The sequence below is a fragment of the Corythoichthys intestinalis genome, chromosome 11 (assembly GCF_030265065.1).
Source record: "Corythoichthys intestinalis isolate RoL2023-P3 chromosome 11, ASM3026506v1, whole genome shotgun sequence".
Lineage (NCBI taxonomy): Eukaryota > Metazoa > Chordata > Actinopteri > Syngnathiformes > Syngnathidae > Corythoichthys > Corythoichthys intestinalis.
Genome location: NC_080405.1, coordinates 16736753 through 16755069, shown reverse-complemented (window position 1 = coordinate 16755069; position 18317 = coordinate 16736753). Strand labels below are relative to the sequence as shown.

Sequence of the window (18317 nt, the reverse complement as noted above, 5' to 3'; positions counted from 1 at the left end):
TCCATTTCCAAACCCATTTTCTAAACCGCTTGTCATCATTAGGGTGACGTGTGTACTAAATCCTTTACATCCTTGCAGGCGAGAGGCAGGGTATACCATGAGCTGGTCACTTTCTGGACTATAAACTGCTATTTGTTTTTCTCCCCTTTCATAACAAGGTGGCTTGGATATTAATTTTTTATTTTTCGACAAACCAGCTACATATGTTCTTGTTATTAAAAAAATGACTTCGGCACTTAGGGTGCGTTAATTTGTCTAGCAAGTAGGGTGAGTGTTTCATTTTGACAACACTTGAGTGGCCGTAGGTATAGGAGCGTGCTCAATCTGTATTCTTGAAAATGCAATCCTTATGAGTGAGAGCTCCATAGACTCCATTTATAAGAAAACTAGTTATTTTCTTGTACATGCAAATTTGTTGTCAAGAGACGACTTTTGCTGCCACTACAGAAGTACCATTTAACCATGGATGGTTAGACATGCAGTATTTTACAAGAATGGATGTTCAAATTTCAAATTTCACTCCCTGTCTCCGCTGGCGTTCCCCAGGGGTCTGTCTTGGTGCCGCTCCTGTTTATCATGTACATATTCCCCCTTGGTTACAGCTCCACATTTACTCGAAACTAGGCATGTGCCGGTATGAGATTTTGACGGTACGATAACCGTGAGCAAAAATACCGCGGTTTCACGGTATTGCAATTATAGCTCCAACATTTTGAGATGGGTTTTAAAAAAAGAAACAAAAAAAAAAGAAAAAAAATTTTTTTTTCCATTGAACAGGATTTTTTTTCAAAACATATTTGCAAATTGGAACATGAATATAATGTGAAAATAAATAAATTGACAAAAAATAACAAATATTTTATATAAAATTAAAATAAATAGAACCTAGACTATACCCACGGCCACAGCTCAAGTTGCTCAATATTGGAGTAAGAACAAAATAATTGCTATAAAAAAGTAAAAACACTTCTAAATAAAATTAAAAATATATACTGTATGACTTTTTTTGAGGGGGGGAAGCTCAAGTGAAGTTTCGCCATTTTCAGCCACTGTGTCAACTCTAGTCTACATGATGCCATGCCTTTGTGTTTAAAAGAACAAAGAATTCATAATTTAATAAGTTAGTTAAAAATGTGTAAGTTAGTTTTATAAATTAGTTAAAATGTAAATATTGTTGAGGAAAGGTTTCATCTAAAAAAAAAAAAAGTGAGGAGTGAGACCTCCTTTCTCAATTAGCGATCTTGACGCGATCCTTTTTCTTCGCCCCCCTTCATTCAAGCTTGTTTCTCACTCAGCGGCTGTGAGACATAAAAGCTCGACGAAGCTGCTCTCCCAGCTTAGCCTAGGCCAGTACTTCTCAAATAGTGGGGCGCGCCCCCCCAGGGGGGCGCAGAGCGATGCCAGGGGTGGCGCGTGTGACCTCGGGGAACATGCTTTTTTTTTTTTTTTTTGCCGTACTAGAATAAAGTGTACTTGCACATCCACTCAGTGGGTGGCAGTGGCGCTCTCATTTTCAAAGTGCGCGCAGTCTTTTTGAAGTTAGCAAGAGCACACGGAAGCGACTCATGAATGAAGAGCTGGAGAGCTGTGCGCCGTTTTCGAAAGCCGTTTTCCGGCCGGACTCAAGCAGCGACCCACTGTCTTCTCCGGTTCTCATGTGTCTGCCCGAAAAGTGCCATTTTCGGTTTGGGATCGTCACGACGACCGCCCTCACCTACGGTTCTCCCTCGGCCGCCGAGAATGCGCTTTTTTCGGGCCGTTTGCCTTTTGGCTTTGACATTTAATACAGTGGTAGATGAGGAAAGACCACTGTTTACTGTGTCTAAAAATGATTATAGCGGACAGCCGGAAGCCAAATCAATTAAGACACCACTTAAAGACATTAGACCCCTATCTCATTGATAAGCTGCTTGGTTGTTTTTCAGCGAAAACGTGCCGAATATTGCCAACAATCGTCCCGCTTTGTCAGTGTTATATCAGTAAACCAGTGAGCGCTGTTAGCATGCTCAGTGCAATATAACCCCACGTCATTGCAAACTGGAGGTGATACTGGGAGCAGCGAAAATAAAAACTGTCCTTCTGTCCAAAGACACTTTCTTTTTTTTTTCTTTTATTCAGTTTTGTTTTTTCGGTCATTTTTTTTTGGTATATTGTCCTCATGAGTTAATGTTTCTAATCAATTTGAATATGTTAGTATTTACTGATTTTATTTTTCAGTTTCAAATGGTCAAAAATGTACCTTGAGTGTATTTTTACAGTTTGGATGTGATTTTTTTTTTTTTTTTTAATTCAGGCAAATTGATGCGTGTTAAGTCTTTTCTTTTACAAACAAAACAATGTTAATAAAGTTATACTTTATACGTTGATCTCTGTTATTTTCTCTAATAGAAAAAAAGGATACAATGTGAGGCAGAGGCGTACTTATAATAGTAATAGACAAATGATACTATTTACAGTGGCGGCAGAGTTTGGGGGGTCGCGAAACATTTACGTCTTCCTTGGGGGGGCGTAACACAAAATAATTGAGAAGCACTGGCCTAGGCTAACATTCGTCTTTGTAAGTTTTAGTTAGTTTGTATATTGAATTTGAAAGGAAAATGTGTGTTTTGTTTTTTTGGTGAACTTTTTAATGGTGCTACTGCTATCCTGTTGAATTTAATCACACGTGGAAAAATACAATTGTACAACGTTTTAAATGTATTTATTTGTATATTTTACCACGATTTGAGAGCTCAATAAATTAAAGAAAAGTACGCCTTGTGTTTGGAGGGTTTGTTTTTGGGTTTGCTGGCTGTTTAGCAGAATAGCGTCACTGACACTCACGGCAACAAACAGGGGAAGGGTGAGCGCTGCCGCACCAAGCCAATTCGGCTGCATTTTGGCACATGAAAAATAGCGAATACCGTACTAAGGTATGACGGAAAATTTTAGTGGTTTTGAAACCGCGACGTTTTCACACCACGGTAAACCGTGAAACCGGTAACCGGCACATGTCTACTCGAAACCAACCATCTCCTCATCACTTTTGACTTTCCTCAAATTTCCTACTACTACGTAGTTTAAAATCAATCCACCTTCCTTCTAATCGGAACCACAGCTACTCTTGTTTGCAGCCTACTCTACTGCAACTCACCGATTTTTGGTGTCCCTAATAAATACCTCCGGAAACTGCAGCTCCTCCAAAACTCCGCAGCACGCCAAATCACAGGAACCCCCACCACATCACTTCTATCCTCCGTCAACTTCATTGGATTCCGGTTAAACAAAGAATTACAAAATACTCATCACTTTCAAAGCTATTCATGACCTGGCCCCACCCTTCATATCTGACCTCATTTGCACTAACACTCCTCCGCGACCTCGCTGCTCCTCTTCGACTCTTCACCTCTTTGTCCCCCATATACATCCTACTATTTTTGGTTCTAGAGCGTTTAGTCATTCTCTGGAACTGTCTGTCCTCTGATCTTTGTAAAATAACCTCTTTCTCACTTTTCAAATCCATATTCAAAACATATATGTTTAAATCCTCATATCCATCTTGATCCTCTGTTATTTTGTGTTACGATTTCTATTGTGCTATTTTGATCTACTCTCACTTTGCTTTTAATCTGTGTTTTTGTTTACTTTACTTTTTATCTTATATTCGGTTCTAAAGTGCCCTTGCATGTCATGAAAGGCACTTTGAAATGTATTATTAATTTAAAAGGATGAATATCCACTGTTTGACGCCATGCTACTAGCGCACATTAGCTGTTTTCGACCAGCACTTAGAGGACTTTACTGGACATTATTGCCCAGGAAGGCTTCGTCCAATGCTTGATCCAATTACAGAAGATGAGTTTACGACTAGCCCTGGATGTTTGATTTTGTTGTGATTTAAAAAGATCGGCTAGCCACAGTGTGCTACGACAAAATTGCAATGACAATAAAGGTAGTCCTTGGGTTACGACGTACTCGATTTATGTGATTTCGACTGTACAATGCCGGAGTCTCGTCCGCCATTTTGTCTCCAGTCATTTTTTGTTTGTTTGTTTAAAGTCGCGCAAACAGCACCTAGTTCCCGTTGCCGTTCTTCATGTCAGGATCCCCCCCCCCTCCCTCAGCAGCGTCGCCACCCTTATGCAGTTCCTTTCAGCCAGGAGAGCCGCCATCAGGCCCCGCCTCCTTGTTCTCATACTGCTGCTTCTCCCCCAGCGCCGTTCAGAGAGGCAACACTGGCGACCTGAGCTAACCTGGCGACCTTTCTCATCTCCATACTCTTTCTACAGCACCCTTTTCTCTCACTCGTGAGTAAAGCCCGGATATTTATTGAATATAATGGCATTTAATACAACGTACCTTACTGTATCTTAATTTATACTCAATGTTTTGAATATGACGTATAATACATTTTTTGGGGATAGTTATTTTGAGATTTAGGGGATATTTAAAGAGTTAATTCCGGAAATTCGGGTTCCATCGCCACGGAACGGAACTCATTTGTAACCCGAGGACTACCTAGTCTACCTGTAAAGTCAATCAATCAATCAATCAATCAATCAATCAATCAATCAATCAATCAATCAATCAATCAATCAATCAATCAATCAATCAATCAATCAATCAATCAAACAATCTCTCTCTCTCTCTCTCTCTCTCTCTCTCTCCGTCCGTCCGTCCGTCCGTCCATCCAGCTATCTAGCTATATGCTTTAGCTACTAGAGCATCGGGATGACGGTTTCCATGCACCGCACACAACGGACCTGCGTGCACCCGTTACATACAGTATGTATGGACTTTATCCTAAAATTTGTGAAATTTGGGCGGGGCAGTTTATAGTTACGTAGATTTGCTCTAATGTCAGACAGTATATACGTAGTATATGCAGACAGGAAATGATAACTCAAGTTTCCATCTGGTCATCGACACATTTTCCTTACCTGATGCTGTACAGAACGCTGCCATCTTGGAAAATCCTCAGCAGCTTGTTGTCGGTGGTGACCTCATGGAAGTTAGCGCCTTTTTCATTGGCAAAAAATAAATCCGGCTTCCAGATAGAGTCCAGCATTGATGGATCAAGATCCAGCGAGTCATCCGGGTATTCGCTGTACGCAAGACGGGGGTCATTCCATTTCTGGCGCAGGAACACATTAAGCCTGTAGTCCTATAGGTAGTAGGGACAACAGTCAGTATACCATTGGCACAACCATGCTACTATTATGTTCTTTTGGTGATGAGCAGTGTTATGTTTGGACCAAACATTTCGTTTGCCATTATGGACAAAAAATTCAACCTTCATTTCAAATCTAACTAAATCTTCCCCAAAAATTGGAAAACTCAATCACTTTAATAATCTCTATTTAATTTATTCCAGTTTCACTCGACAGAAAAACAAGATTCTTGGATTATACAAAAGCAGGGGTGAAAGTGGGCCGTAACAGTCCGGAACATCGTTCCGGTATAAGATTCGGGGCCGGAACGCCGTTCCGGTATACGTTACTTTAAAAATTTGGCGGCAACTGTCAAAATGATATGTTAAAAAAAAATGCAAGGCTGCCACATACGCATCTCATCTCCAAGAAGAAAATAATCTACCAACATCAGATTTACATAGACAAGTGTTAAAAATGAGCATAATATAGAACGTGTGTAGCGTAATCCGTTTCCACCGATATTTACTTATTCCAGGACGGCGCAGAGGTTTCCCCAGCTGCTGCAGTTACTGTATCTGAGTCTGACGATGACGAGTCACGTCAATATGAGCATGCACGCACTAGCAAATCAAGCCGCCCTGGACTCAGTTGTCCGTTCAATTGATTGACATACTGACATGTGATCAGCAGAGATAGTTAGCTCTGATTGGTTGAAATGTGCATGTTTTCTGGAACAGCGAAAAAAAAGAAAAAAAGAACAAGCTTGTTGAATTGATGCGATAAAATAGGGCAATGCAACAGAAAATTCAAATCTTTATGAGCAAGGAAAGAGTTGAGGAGGCTTATTTATTATATTTTATTTTATTTGCTCTGACGGGGAGGCTCAGAATATCTGACCTGTCAATGTGCAATTTGGACTTATTTTTGCTCATTTATGCTAGGCTACTTATTCATTTACTAATAATTTAAAAAAGGTCAGTGTTTGCGCAATCTTCAAAATCTATTCCATTTCACTTTGGATACTATAAGTCATTTGTACTTATTTATGTGAATGTATGTTACTTACATGTTTATTATTTAAACAAAAAGTAAATGTTTACATTAACTTCAATTTTAATGTACATTCTATGTTCTTAAGTAGTTAAAATTGAGATGTTGCATTTAAATGCGAGGAAATGAGGGAAAATAAAAATTACTAGATGGAGGTTGGGGTTCCTGCTGTTTTTGCTAACTATTATTTGTTTTTTTGACGTGTTATAGAAATAACTGTGCCAAAAACAGTTTTCTTTACATTTCAGTGGTTTTAGGAGGTTTGACGCCACATAAAAAATGAATAAATAAAAATAAACAAATAAAAGTTCCGGCTCTGTGGCGACCTTCATGTCAGGAAGTTCCGGCAAGAAATTCTAGCCACTTTCACCCCTGATAAAAAAGTCCAAAGAAATGGAGGCCTTCCATCGCCTGCTGTAAATTAAAATACATTTCTGGAAATACGGTAGTCAAATCTGGAATTCAAGTGAGGCATCCCTTCTGATCTTTGATCTGTTAAATCCAATTTTGTTGGTTTATCTTTCCTTCCTTTTTTTTTATACAGATAAAATGTTTTGCTACTGTGTGCAATTATATCATTAGCATTGTTGTTATGTCTTGACAGGAAGTCCAGGGGTCCAGGCCTTCTGTCAGACCCGTTTAAACAGTTCCCTACTCTCTTATGCTGACCTCGCAGCTGGATCACTGTGGATGTAAGCCCTGAGGGCAGGCATTTCACCATGTAGCCCTTTGCCCTGCCCCCATTCATTTTCTCAGTGTTTCATTTTAATTGCAGAGTGGACACTTCATTATCTGCACACTAGTGATGTGTTGGTCCCGGAACGTTGCACCGCTATGCTCCAGGAAGCTCAAAAATGAGGAAACTGGCTTTAATTGTTAGAAAGCAAGCAAGCGTTTTTTTTTTTTTTTTTTTGTCATTTAAAGATGCAACCAAAAACAATGGTAGTCCACAATCCTAAAAGAATTCCAGCAAGATTTAATGAGAAGGCAGTGACTGAAGCATATTCTTACCATGGTGGTTTCCGTGATGGAGCCAAAGCTGTTGATAAAAATATTGCAGGTGACATTCACAGGTGGGCCTGAAGGAGGAAATACACCATATTAGAAGTAGCATTTGCAAGTGTATCCTCGACATACTGTATTTTCTGCACTATAAGGCGCGTCTAAAAACCTTTAATTTCCTCAAAAGCCAACAGTCCACCTTATATATGGATAAATATTGTTTTTTAATCATGGCATGACATTCCGTTTAGCGCAGCTTTATCTAGTGGATGCATAACGCAACCCCAATCACTACTACTACTTCTACGACTGCACCTTATATTGCCGTGCGTCCTGTATACAGTGAAATAAAAAAATATCTGAACATTTTGGGATTTCTCATATTTCTGCATAAAATCACCATCATGTGTGATCTAATCTTTGTCAAAATCCCAGAGATAAAAAAACAGTGTCTGCCCTAACTAAAAACACCCAAATATGTATAGGTTTTCATATTTTAAAAAGGATTGTATGCAAACAATGACAGAAGGGGGAAAATAAGTAAGTTAACCATCACATTTAATATTTTGTGCCCCCCTTCCTGTAGCTGCAGATCAGTCTGGCACATCGGTCAGGACTAATCCTGGCCCATTCTTTTCGACAAAACTGCCGTAGTTCCCTCAGATTCCTGGAATGTCTGGCATGAATCGCTGTCTTTAGGTCATGCCACAGCATCTCAAGTCTGTACTTGACTTGGCCACTCCAGAACATATATTTTGTTTTTCTGAAAACTTTTGAAGTTGATTTACTTCTGTGTTTTGAATCATCGTCTTGTTGCAGCATCCATCCTCTTTTTAGCTTCAACTGTCTTACAGACGGCCCCAGGTTTTCCTGCAAAAAATATTGATAAACTTTTGAATTCATTCTTCCATTAATGATTGCAAGTTGTCCAGGCCCTTTTTTTTTTTTTTTAACTTCTCTGAGTATTCTGCGCTGCACTCTTGGCGTCATCCTTGGTGGATGGCCACTCCTTGGGAGAGAAGCAACAGTGCCAAACTCTCTCCATTTGTAGACAACGTCTCTGACTGACAATTGATGAACATCCAGACTTTTAGAGATAGTTTTGTATCCCTTCCCAGCTTTATACAAATCAACAATCCTTGATACCAGGTCTTCAGACAGCTCTTTTGACCCATCCATGATGCACATCAGACAATGCTTCTCATCAAGACAATTCTTACCAGGTGTGTTTTTTATAGTGGGCAGGCCAGCTTTAAACCACTCATCAGTGATTGGGACATACCTGACTAAAATTGTTTGGTAAAAATTGGTTTCAATTGGTCTTTAAGTCTCCTTAGGCAAAGGGTTCACTTATTTTTCTCCCTTCTGTTATTGTTTGCATGCTATCCTCATAAAAAGATAGAAACTTATAAATGTTTGGGTGGTTTTAGTTAAAGCAGACAGTTTTTACATCTGTGTGATTTTGTCAAAGATCAGATCACATTTGATGGTGATTTTTTTACCGAAATGTGAGAAAAACCAAAAGGTTTAGATCAGGGATGTCCAAACTTTTTGCATAGGGGGCCAGATTTTGTGTGGTAAAAATGTGTGGGGCTGACCTTGGCTGACGTGCTTTACGTAGAACAATATATTGAAGCAAATTTCAGCAAGCCATTCTATGTGCCACATTTGCTTTATTATTTTTTTTATTAATAATTTCAACAATCTCGCAACTAGCCTTTGTGGCGTTCTCTTTCGACTCTCAGGCTCTTGCGAAATACTGCTGCTGTGAAATTAAACTAGCTTCAAGTTGCTTCAATTTCTCATTGCGGATCTTCCCTGTAATCGTGTCGTACATGTCAGCTTGTGTTGTTTGGTAATAACGCCTCACATTGAACTCTTTAAAAACAGCGACTGTCTCTTTGCAAATGAGGCAGACACAGTTGTTGCGTATTTTAGCAAAGAAATAGTCCAATTTCCACCTATCCTTGAAGCGTCGGCCGTCGCAGTCAACTTTTTTTTGTTGATTGTCACCATTTTAGAAAATTGGAAGTAAAGGGTCACACGTGGTAATGTTGCTTAGAGTGCTGCTGCCTTTTGGTGGGTAAATAAGGAGCAGTATTTAGTGTGTAAGCTACTTCATATGCTGGTAGGAGTACTGTTGACCAATATATTAAGTCTGTGGTGGGGCCAGACTTTATTGATTTTATGACAGAGGCTGGGGGCCGGATGAAATTTGACCACGGGCCGCATTTGGCCCCCGGGCCTGACTTTGGACATGTCTGATACTTTTTTATACCACTGTTTAAAAACAGTTTTAAAATAGGCCATTCATTGAAGGTCCACCTTATACTCCGATGTGCTTTATAGTCCGGAAAATACGGTACACATCTCACACTTAGATGTACTGTAGACATTCAGTCAATACTTGCGAGCCAAAGTAATTGAGCTGTAGGCTGTACTAGCTCATCCATTACCCTAACAAGGACAAGTGCTATGGAAATAGATGGGTGAATATGACCGAATAGTGTAGCTTTGTGCTGCCTAGTTAATGTTTAAATCAGTGTCTGAGCCTTCAAAGAGCGCATGCTTGAGTGTGATCCACTTTGTTTCCCCATGTCTGGGCAATGGACAAGGGTTTTTTTTTTGTGGCGGTTTCTTGGCATGTCTGCCCTTGGCTCATATGCTTACCTTTGAAGTTAGGTCTAATGCGGGCATCGTATCCCGACGTTCTTCCCATGAGCTTGTCTAGGAAGTCGGAAGGCGACAGCTGCGGTGCCCTGCCGGGGGGCTTTATCTCCTCCTTACAGGAGCTCAGCCTGACAGGTTGATGGAACAAAGACAAAGAGAAGGAGATGGGATGTTAATTGAGATGATGTAAATTGGCTCTACAACAGCCTTTCCGTTCTGGTGCATCTGGTAAGTGTTTTATAGGCTCGGGTTCTTGCACACCGGGCTCATCCACGCAACAGTGAATAAAAAGTCTGGCTGCACTTTTGGTTGCATAAGGAATTAAACTTGTAAGTATAAATATCACTGTGCATTAAAATGTTGCTTCTAAGATTAAGTTTTTACAACCCTGGAACAAATAAATACACTTAACAGAATTTCCCATGGGAAAACTGTTTTGCACTCAGCACAACTTGGAAGTCAACCAGTGCCATAGAACCAACTGTTTTCTAGGGGGAAATGAATGATAGCTTGTATTTGTACTTTAGCAGAATATGAAGAAACATCAGCTCAGATGTATATGACACAAATTTAGAGTCAACTTATTTTGGTGACAGATTGACTACTTATCACAGCGAATGTCACTGTGTGGAGAGAGAGAGAGGCTGACAAAGGTAGTCAGTGTAGCGATTATGAGCAGCAAAAAGGTAAAAGTCGTCAAGAGGGAACACAGTAACAGCAACGAAAGCTTCACCACTGAACAGTGTGAGCGTATACCAGTTTACTCTGTCCACACACTTGCACGCATAGAGCAGTGATGAGTAAGCACCCACACTGTGTTGTCTTTGTTGTGTGTGGAATTTGAAAATGGTTTAAGATGCTAAAAATCAGTATGTGCTCACTCTCTTTGGCTGCATTAAGACTCATATACCAGCGGTATTATAGACAAATCTGAGGAAGGTTTTTTTTTTTTTTTTTTTGGTGGTGGTGGTGGGGTCGGGGTGAATTCAGAAAGCAGACAGCTAAAAGACACTGTAAACCTAAGGGGTGAAGAATGGGGACTCACCATTGCTAAAAAAAACAAACAAAAAAAATGCTTCCACTCCAGACCAATTAGGCTGAAATTTTCATCCATTGTTACTCATGCTGAAAATTTGGGTGCAGGTTTTATTAGAAGTTATGCACATATACAGCAACATGAATCAAGCTTTGGATTTAAATATATCTAGTCATTCAGTAGCTGTATTGTATCTGTATTGGGCTGTTTTCCCACGAGAACACTCTAGTCCGGGGTGACCAAGTCCAGTCCTCGAGAGCCCCTATCCAGCTTGTTTTCCATTTCTCGCTCCTCCAACACACCTTACTCAAATAATCAGGATCATTACAAGGCTCCTGCAGAGCTTGCTGATGAGCTGATCATTTGATTCAGGTGTGTTCAAGGAGGGAAACATGGAAAACAAGCTGGATAGAGGCTCTCGAAGACCGGACTTGGGCATCCCTGCTGGCAAAAATCACACTATAGTAGTTTCGGTCGCGCGACCACGAGACTTTTAGGAGACACAGTACAAATATTAATCAAGGCGTCTTCAAAGTACGCCATGTTGTTTTGAAATTCCACAGACTTGTATGCAGATTAGAAATTAGACCAGTCAGAAGAAAGAGACTGCAGGGAATGTTAAACATGCTTAACTTTCCAAGTGACCAACCTCACAACTGCAACATACTCAGGTGACACTCGATACACCGATTTGAAACGTGCGACCAAAGCAACTGCCTGGTGTGTTTCCGCCTTTATCAAACGCTAATGTTTATTCATGATCATTGAATCAATGGTTAGAAATTCCTCCTATGTACTGTATCTTAATGCGATCCCTTCTAGCAAATGTAATGGTGACAGAACTACTTTTACTAATTAAAACAATGTCCTCGGTTTAGAATGTACTGTATGAACATTTTTTTAATACTTACAATCTGTGGCTGTAGCCTACATCATATTCTGAAGGGAAATTATTTGCTCATATTGTCCAGTTAGACGATCAATAAATCAGCAATCCGCTGGGGTGGGCCTCATCATTGTTAACTGGATAGCGAGATTTTAAGGCTGTTTTCCAATTTAAAAGGGCCCATGAAAAAGACCTTTCAAAGGCCTGGAGTCTCACAAAGTCTAATTCATGAAATTATACAGTATATTTTAAGCAACAGTAAACTTCAGAGTTGAACATTGTTATGCATGATGTCATGCTAGGCAATTAGTGATCATATTATTTGCATTTTCATTGTTTTTTTTGTTGGTTTTTTGTCATCACATTTGTTCCAATCGAACTGATTCCGTATGAAGAATGTTAATGCATTGTGCTATACCGCACTATCGCAGCATTGAGTATTAATTTTTAAAAATTTTTTTCCTTAAAAATGTAGTGGCTACATTATTTTTGACATTATCATTACAGCTGAAATGTCAAAACAAAAGAATTTTTCAGTTCTAAATTTTACAGTTCTCCGATATGAAGTCTGTGGTTGGTATAACCCTAGCATCTGAACCAATGTTTGCCAAAAGAAAGGTAAATAACAAATTGTGCAAAAACCACACTTAGCAAAAATAACAAATTTGCAATCAAACTAACGAGAGAAAGAAATTTATGAGACAATATCAACTAAATTTCCCCTCTCTCTTTTTTTTTTTCTTGTGCCACCATCTACAGTGGTTGAAAAAGCCTCTTTTCACCAAGTAAGGAGGAGAAAGTTGCTGTCTGAAAGTTGTCAGTTTTCAGACAGAGGTAGCTCGACATACAATTGCATCGACATACGATCCTTTCGACATCCGATGTAAAATTTGACTTGTCATTTGTCTCGACATATGACATGCTCGAAATACGACAATTTATGACAGCGTTGCAATTTCATTATCCGCCTGCAAGACAAACGCACAGAGGATTTTCTTGTGAGAGAAATCAATATGGGTCCCAAGAAAGTTAGTGCAAGGGGTGATAAAAGGAAAAAGGTGACGCTGAACATTTAAATTAAGATGGAAATGATAGAAAAATATAAGCGTGGTGTGCAAGTCAGTGAACTGGCTCCACAGTATGGCCGGAATATGCAGACCTGAAAATCTCTTACCTTTCGGCGAAATTCGGCGTTTTGAAGTCAAAAAAAGGTGATGTATATGAATTGTGTAGATCCAAGGAGAAAATTTGTAAGGTTTTTTTTTTTTTTTTTTTTAAAAAAAAAAAAAAGAGAACCAAAGTGGCTAAAACATTAATTTATTTCAACTAAACAAAGGAGGGTAGACTGTTGTGTCCTGTCTCTTCAATGCCAAGCTTAGCTGCACATCGGTCGTGAATGAACAACTAAAGCGCCGTCACCCAATTTTGGGAGACGACAGGAGACAATTACAAGCTGGCAGATCGTAAGTCCATCCAACTAACTAACGACAGTTTTATTGAAGTTGCTAAGCCTGTGGCGATATGCAATGAGTCCATTTATCGCACGGTAAATAAAAATGAAGGCGGTAATTTTCACGGCTGCGCTTGATCGCCGCGCGCTATTACTGACACCACAATGATAAACAGCTTTTTTTTTGCAGAGTGTAAAGCTTAAGGTTAGCGGTTTAGCGAACATACTTTCGGTAAATATTTCAAAAATAAAAGCACGTCATGTTCGTCATTTATAAACGATTTCTGAAGTTAATCCCACATACTTCAGAATTCAGATTCTACACTAAGAATAGCTTTAAAATGACACCCTTTATGAAAAATCAGATAAGCAATGATTATAAAGGTAATATATATAGTAGTATACTATAATATTAATGCTACATATTTTTTTAAGAATTGTTTTGAATCATGTTTGAAAGGCGAAGTCAGTGTTCTGAATCTGTTTACATTCCATTCTTTTGCACTAGTTGATGCTATCAGCATTTGACCTCATTGTTTATTTGTGATTTATTGTTATTTATGTGCCTATTTGTACTTTAATAAAGAATGTAAGTGTTCCAAAATGTTTTTGTGAATTAATAAGCGTCATCAACAGTTTCATTGCTAAATTAGTTAAAAAAAAAAAAAAAGGAACATTTTTTTTTTAGATTAGTCGACTAATGGTAAAAATAGCCGGCTGACTAATCGGGAGAAAATTGGTCGTTTGGGACAGCCCTAGTTGTACAGTGTACAGGAACAAATTTCCTCCACATCCTTCTCACCTTTTTAACCCCTGACCCATTTTCATGCCTGAATATATCTACGATCTTGACGGTCCTCCTCCGACCTCCGTTCACCGGTCTTTATAAGTGACAATTATTATTATTATAACATCAGCAAGGGAGTCGCCAGCTTTGTCAGGTTTTTGATAATTTATTTCAGAACTTGTGCAACACAACACGGCTACTGTCCACCATAGCCGACGCCGACAACAGCAGAGCAGTGAAACAGTGAAAAGTGAAAGTAAAAACTGTAACGCACCTCTATCACTCGTCAGTCACACGGTGCGTTCAGGAACAGCATGCAAAACACAACTGCCACATTACAACCTGATTCGTTACATAATAATAATTATTATTACATTATCATTCCGATTTGTATTTATAATTTATTTGTTTTACTATGTTTAATTGCTATTTGTAATTGTACCAGCAGTATTTAATCAAGGATTTAGCATAGGTTTTTGGACTGTGGAACAAATTAATCGAACTATAATGTATTCTTCTGGGAAAATCCCACTAGATATATGACCATTTCGACTTACAAACCAGTTCCTGGAGCGAATTAGTATAGAAGTAATATGAGTACTTTCAAAATGTATAGATGCCTGAAAAATCTATTTAAGTTCCTTAACTAGTACTTCCTACCGCTATTTACACATGAAAATTATTTCTCGTCCTTCGTACATTCTGGTTCAAACTTCCACCATTAGCTTTCACAGTTCCTCATTGAAACAGTCAGTAGTCGACACAAATGTATACAGATAGTGATTGATTGTCAGCCGTGTGTAGTGACTGTTGTTGCAAGGAAGACATTGATTACGAGGGTCTCTTGGCTCAGACCAACACAGAGCTATAAAGTATATCCAGGTCGGTCTGGAGTGCCATTTTTCTCTTGACGGGTGGTCACAAGGCCACACAAGCAAATAAATCTAACTGTAAATTCCTGAGTTTTGAAGTTAAACATATTGATAGTACAACTAGGGCCCTGAGGGAAGATGGAGTTCGTTCCAAACAAAGTCATTTTTGTGTTGAATCATAATTCATAAGACAAGGTTGACTTTGTAAATCTTTGAGGTTAAATGTACCATTCAGTGCTCAATGTCAAGTCTATTAGTTTTGACTCTGTTCTTTCCAGCATCCTGCATTAAACAACCACAAAAAAAACGAACGTGACACTGAGCACTGATCTAGACGCTTCGTGCTGACAGAGGAAAGGTGAAACTGCAACTGACTGATTTGCACACATTTGTTGTTTTAAAAGCAAAGAACCAGGGCCAAGAGATACTTGTCCACACTGGTGTAAGCTCCAGTACGTTGTAGGAACATATCAGCTCACAGTGAAACAGATGCTCCTTCTGGTGGAGGAGGACTTTAAATGGTTTGCTGAATGAGCCCTGCTTGTTCTTGCTTGCTTTTCACATAAAGCCCAAATGAGTGACAGCTCTATTTGTGCTGGTGTCTTCACATTACCTGTGGTACTTTTAGTGGTACATTAACTGACTTAAATTCACTTTTCAACACTGCCGCTTTCACATAAATTTCTTGTAACAATAAGCAATGTGTTAATGACAGATAAAACATACAGTAGACTATCAATTAGAGCTGAAACAATTACTCGAATAATTCAAGTAACTCGAGATTAACTCCTTTGCTCCCAAAAACGTATAAATATATTCCATTTTTAATTGCTTCAGTGTCCCAAAAACGTATTTATACGTCTTTTGCGTTTTTTTTTTTTTTTTTTTTTTTGACAAGAGGCATCTATAGGTTATAGGTTCATATGTGTCTACAATACAATGCACAAAGCTCAAAACCCATTTTAAAGCAATAAAACTGGCCACTGGAGGTCAGTAGCACATTTGGTAGGAACTCATCTCGGGCCAAGAAAGGAAGTGAAGAAAAATAGTCAGGAAACAGAAGTTGGAGGGATCTTGTGAAGACGCGTGAGAATTTGAGAAAAATGTGCAGAACGATCGGAAAAAAGGCAAACGACACTGGAGGAGTGTTTTGAAAAGAAAATGAAACCATCGTCAAAGAAGGATTCACAAAAATCTATCTTGATGAGACAGACGGTGACGTCCACAACAGCGTCAGGTTCCACACGCGTTCTGCGGAGCTCACGTTGTGTTACTCCTTAGCCTGAGGTTGAAACCAACGATGAAGATGATGAAGATGATGAAAAAACGTGAGACCGATTTCTATCTGGACTCATCAGATTACTGGGAGCCACCTCATTCAACCGGGAGCAGCCGAGAGCCTTGCCCGTTGTTATGTGCGCAAATCGTTCAACAGTTCAACAGTTTAGGTATGTGTAAATAAATTGTTACTTTGCAATCAAAAGCTCTATTTGTCTTTTTGTTTCTTATTTTGTAGAACGAAAACATTATTCAGATGTTTTGGATGTCACATAAGCGAAAAATAGTGTTAAAGTCAAAGTTATGTTTGAAATGTTTGCTTTCACAAAAAGTTCAATTTCTCTGTTTTTTCATCAGAAATTGGAAAATTCCTCAAACTAAGCTATTTACTAATGCTGATTTCTAAAGAATGGAAAAAGATCTGAACTCACTTTTTTTCTGCTGAAAGAAGAGAGTCTAATCTTTCTTTGGTGGGTTCCATGTTTATATAGCAATAGAACAGAATTTTCTGTGGGCCTTGCAAAAGCAGTCAAAATCCAGTAAAACGGCCGGGATTGAAGGGCCTTGGTCTGGTGAAAATGGCTGGGAGTGAATGAGTTAAAAATTGATCGAGGAATTTTATTCACCTTGAGCAGGGGTGTCTAAATTTTTTGCAAAGGGGGCCAGATTTGGTGTGGTAAAAATGTGGGGGGCCGACCTTGGCTGACTTTACGTAGAACAATATATTTAAGCAAATTTTAGCAAGCCATTCTGTGTGTCACATTTGTTTTATTATTTTCTTTGTACTGAAACAATTAATCGATTAACTCAAGTATTCGATTAAAGAAAAAAGATTTGAATTAAATTTTGCTGCTTCGAGTGTTCGTTTAATTAAAGTGATACACTGCCCTCTAGTCTGCCTCATTTCACATGGCTGAATCCAGCTGCTCCATGTTAAGACCAACATAAGCCAAGTTTTTGTTTGAGCTAATGTTTTTTTTTAATGCATTCGTAATTATTTAGTTTATTGGTATATTTAGCAGTTTTTTTTTTTTTTTTGTGGGAATATGTGTCTGAAACATTTGTCAAGAGCATTGTAACAAAAAAAGCGTTACCGTTTTATAACATTTAAGCTAGCAGACTTTGGCTACGTAAGTTAGCCATTTTTCTTTTGTTGATCCTTATTTATTTTTTATACCTTTTGAGGATCAACTCAGGTATTTTAATTTTTCATGTTGCTTATCCGATTACTCAATTATTGGAACTAACTAGTTCATCGATTAATCAACTACTAAAATAATCGATAGCTGCAGCACTAATTTATTTAAAAATTAATAATTTCAACAATCTCGCAACTAGCTTTTGTTGCGTTCTCTTTCGACTCTTGGCCTCTTGCGAAATACTGCTGCTGTAAAATTAAACTAGCTTCAAGTTGCTTCAATTTCTTGCTACGTATCTTCCCTGAAATCTTGTCGTACATGTCAGCGTGTCTTGTTTGGTAGTATCGCCTCACATTGAACTCTTTAAAAACAGTGAACGTCTCTTTGCAAATGAGGCAGACACAGGAGTTGCGTACTTGAGTGAAGAAGTAGTCCAATTTCCACCTATCCTTGAAGTGTCGGCCGTCGCAGTCAAGTTTCTTTTTTTTTTTGACTGTTGATATTTTAGAAAATTGGGACTAAAGGGTCACACGGGGTAATGTTGCTTAGAGTGTTGCTGCCTTTTAGTGGGTAAATGAGGAGCAGCATTTAGTGTGTAAGCTACCTCATATGCTGGTAGCAGTACTGCTGACCAATATATTAAGTCTGTGTGCAGGCCAGATGTGAATGATTTTAGGCTGGGGGCCGGATGAAATTTGACCACGGGCCACATTTGGCCCCCGGGCCGGACTTTGGACATGTCTGACCTAGAGGAATCGTTTAATTTTGCCAGCTCTAGGCATCATGTTTTGCGCTGACTACTTTAATGCAGCACAACGCGCTGACGTCACGTACGTACGGGAAAAAACAGCGGCGGTGGATATATTTGGATTTCAACCATGCATGGATATAGAGATAACGACGACGAAGCCGACTAAAGTCAAGATAAATGCACCAGGAAAAGGCAGAAAATGTCAAAAGTGTGGGAACATTTCAAGTTGGACACCGAGGCGAACACTGTTGCATGTATTCACTG

The 18317-nt window shown here is 39.0% G+C and overlaps 1 protein-coding gene across 5 annotated transcripts in view; it reads right to left on the bottom strand.

Moving 5' to 3' along the window:
• The window catches only part of glra4a (glycine receptor, alpha 4a), a 105198-nt gene that overhangs the window by 36832 nt on the left and 50049 nt on the right, over nt 1-18317 (bottom strand). For 4 of the 5 annotated variants that reach the window (XM_057851124.1, XM_057851126.1, XM_057851125.1 and 1 more), the window contains 3 exons: nt 9855-9982; nt 7194-7261; nt 4920-5143 (listed from right to left, as the gene is read on the bottom strand). In XM_057851124.1, coding sequence (XP_057707107.1) covers nt 4920-5143; nt 7194-7261; nt 9855-9982 — 420 coding nt within the window. Of the gene's footprint in view, nt 1-4919; nt 5144-7193; nt 7262-7972; nt 8055-9854; nt 9983-18317 lie in introns of all 5 variants that reach the window. The other variant, XM_057851127.1, reaches the window with a different exon arrangement.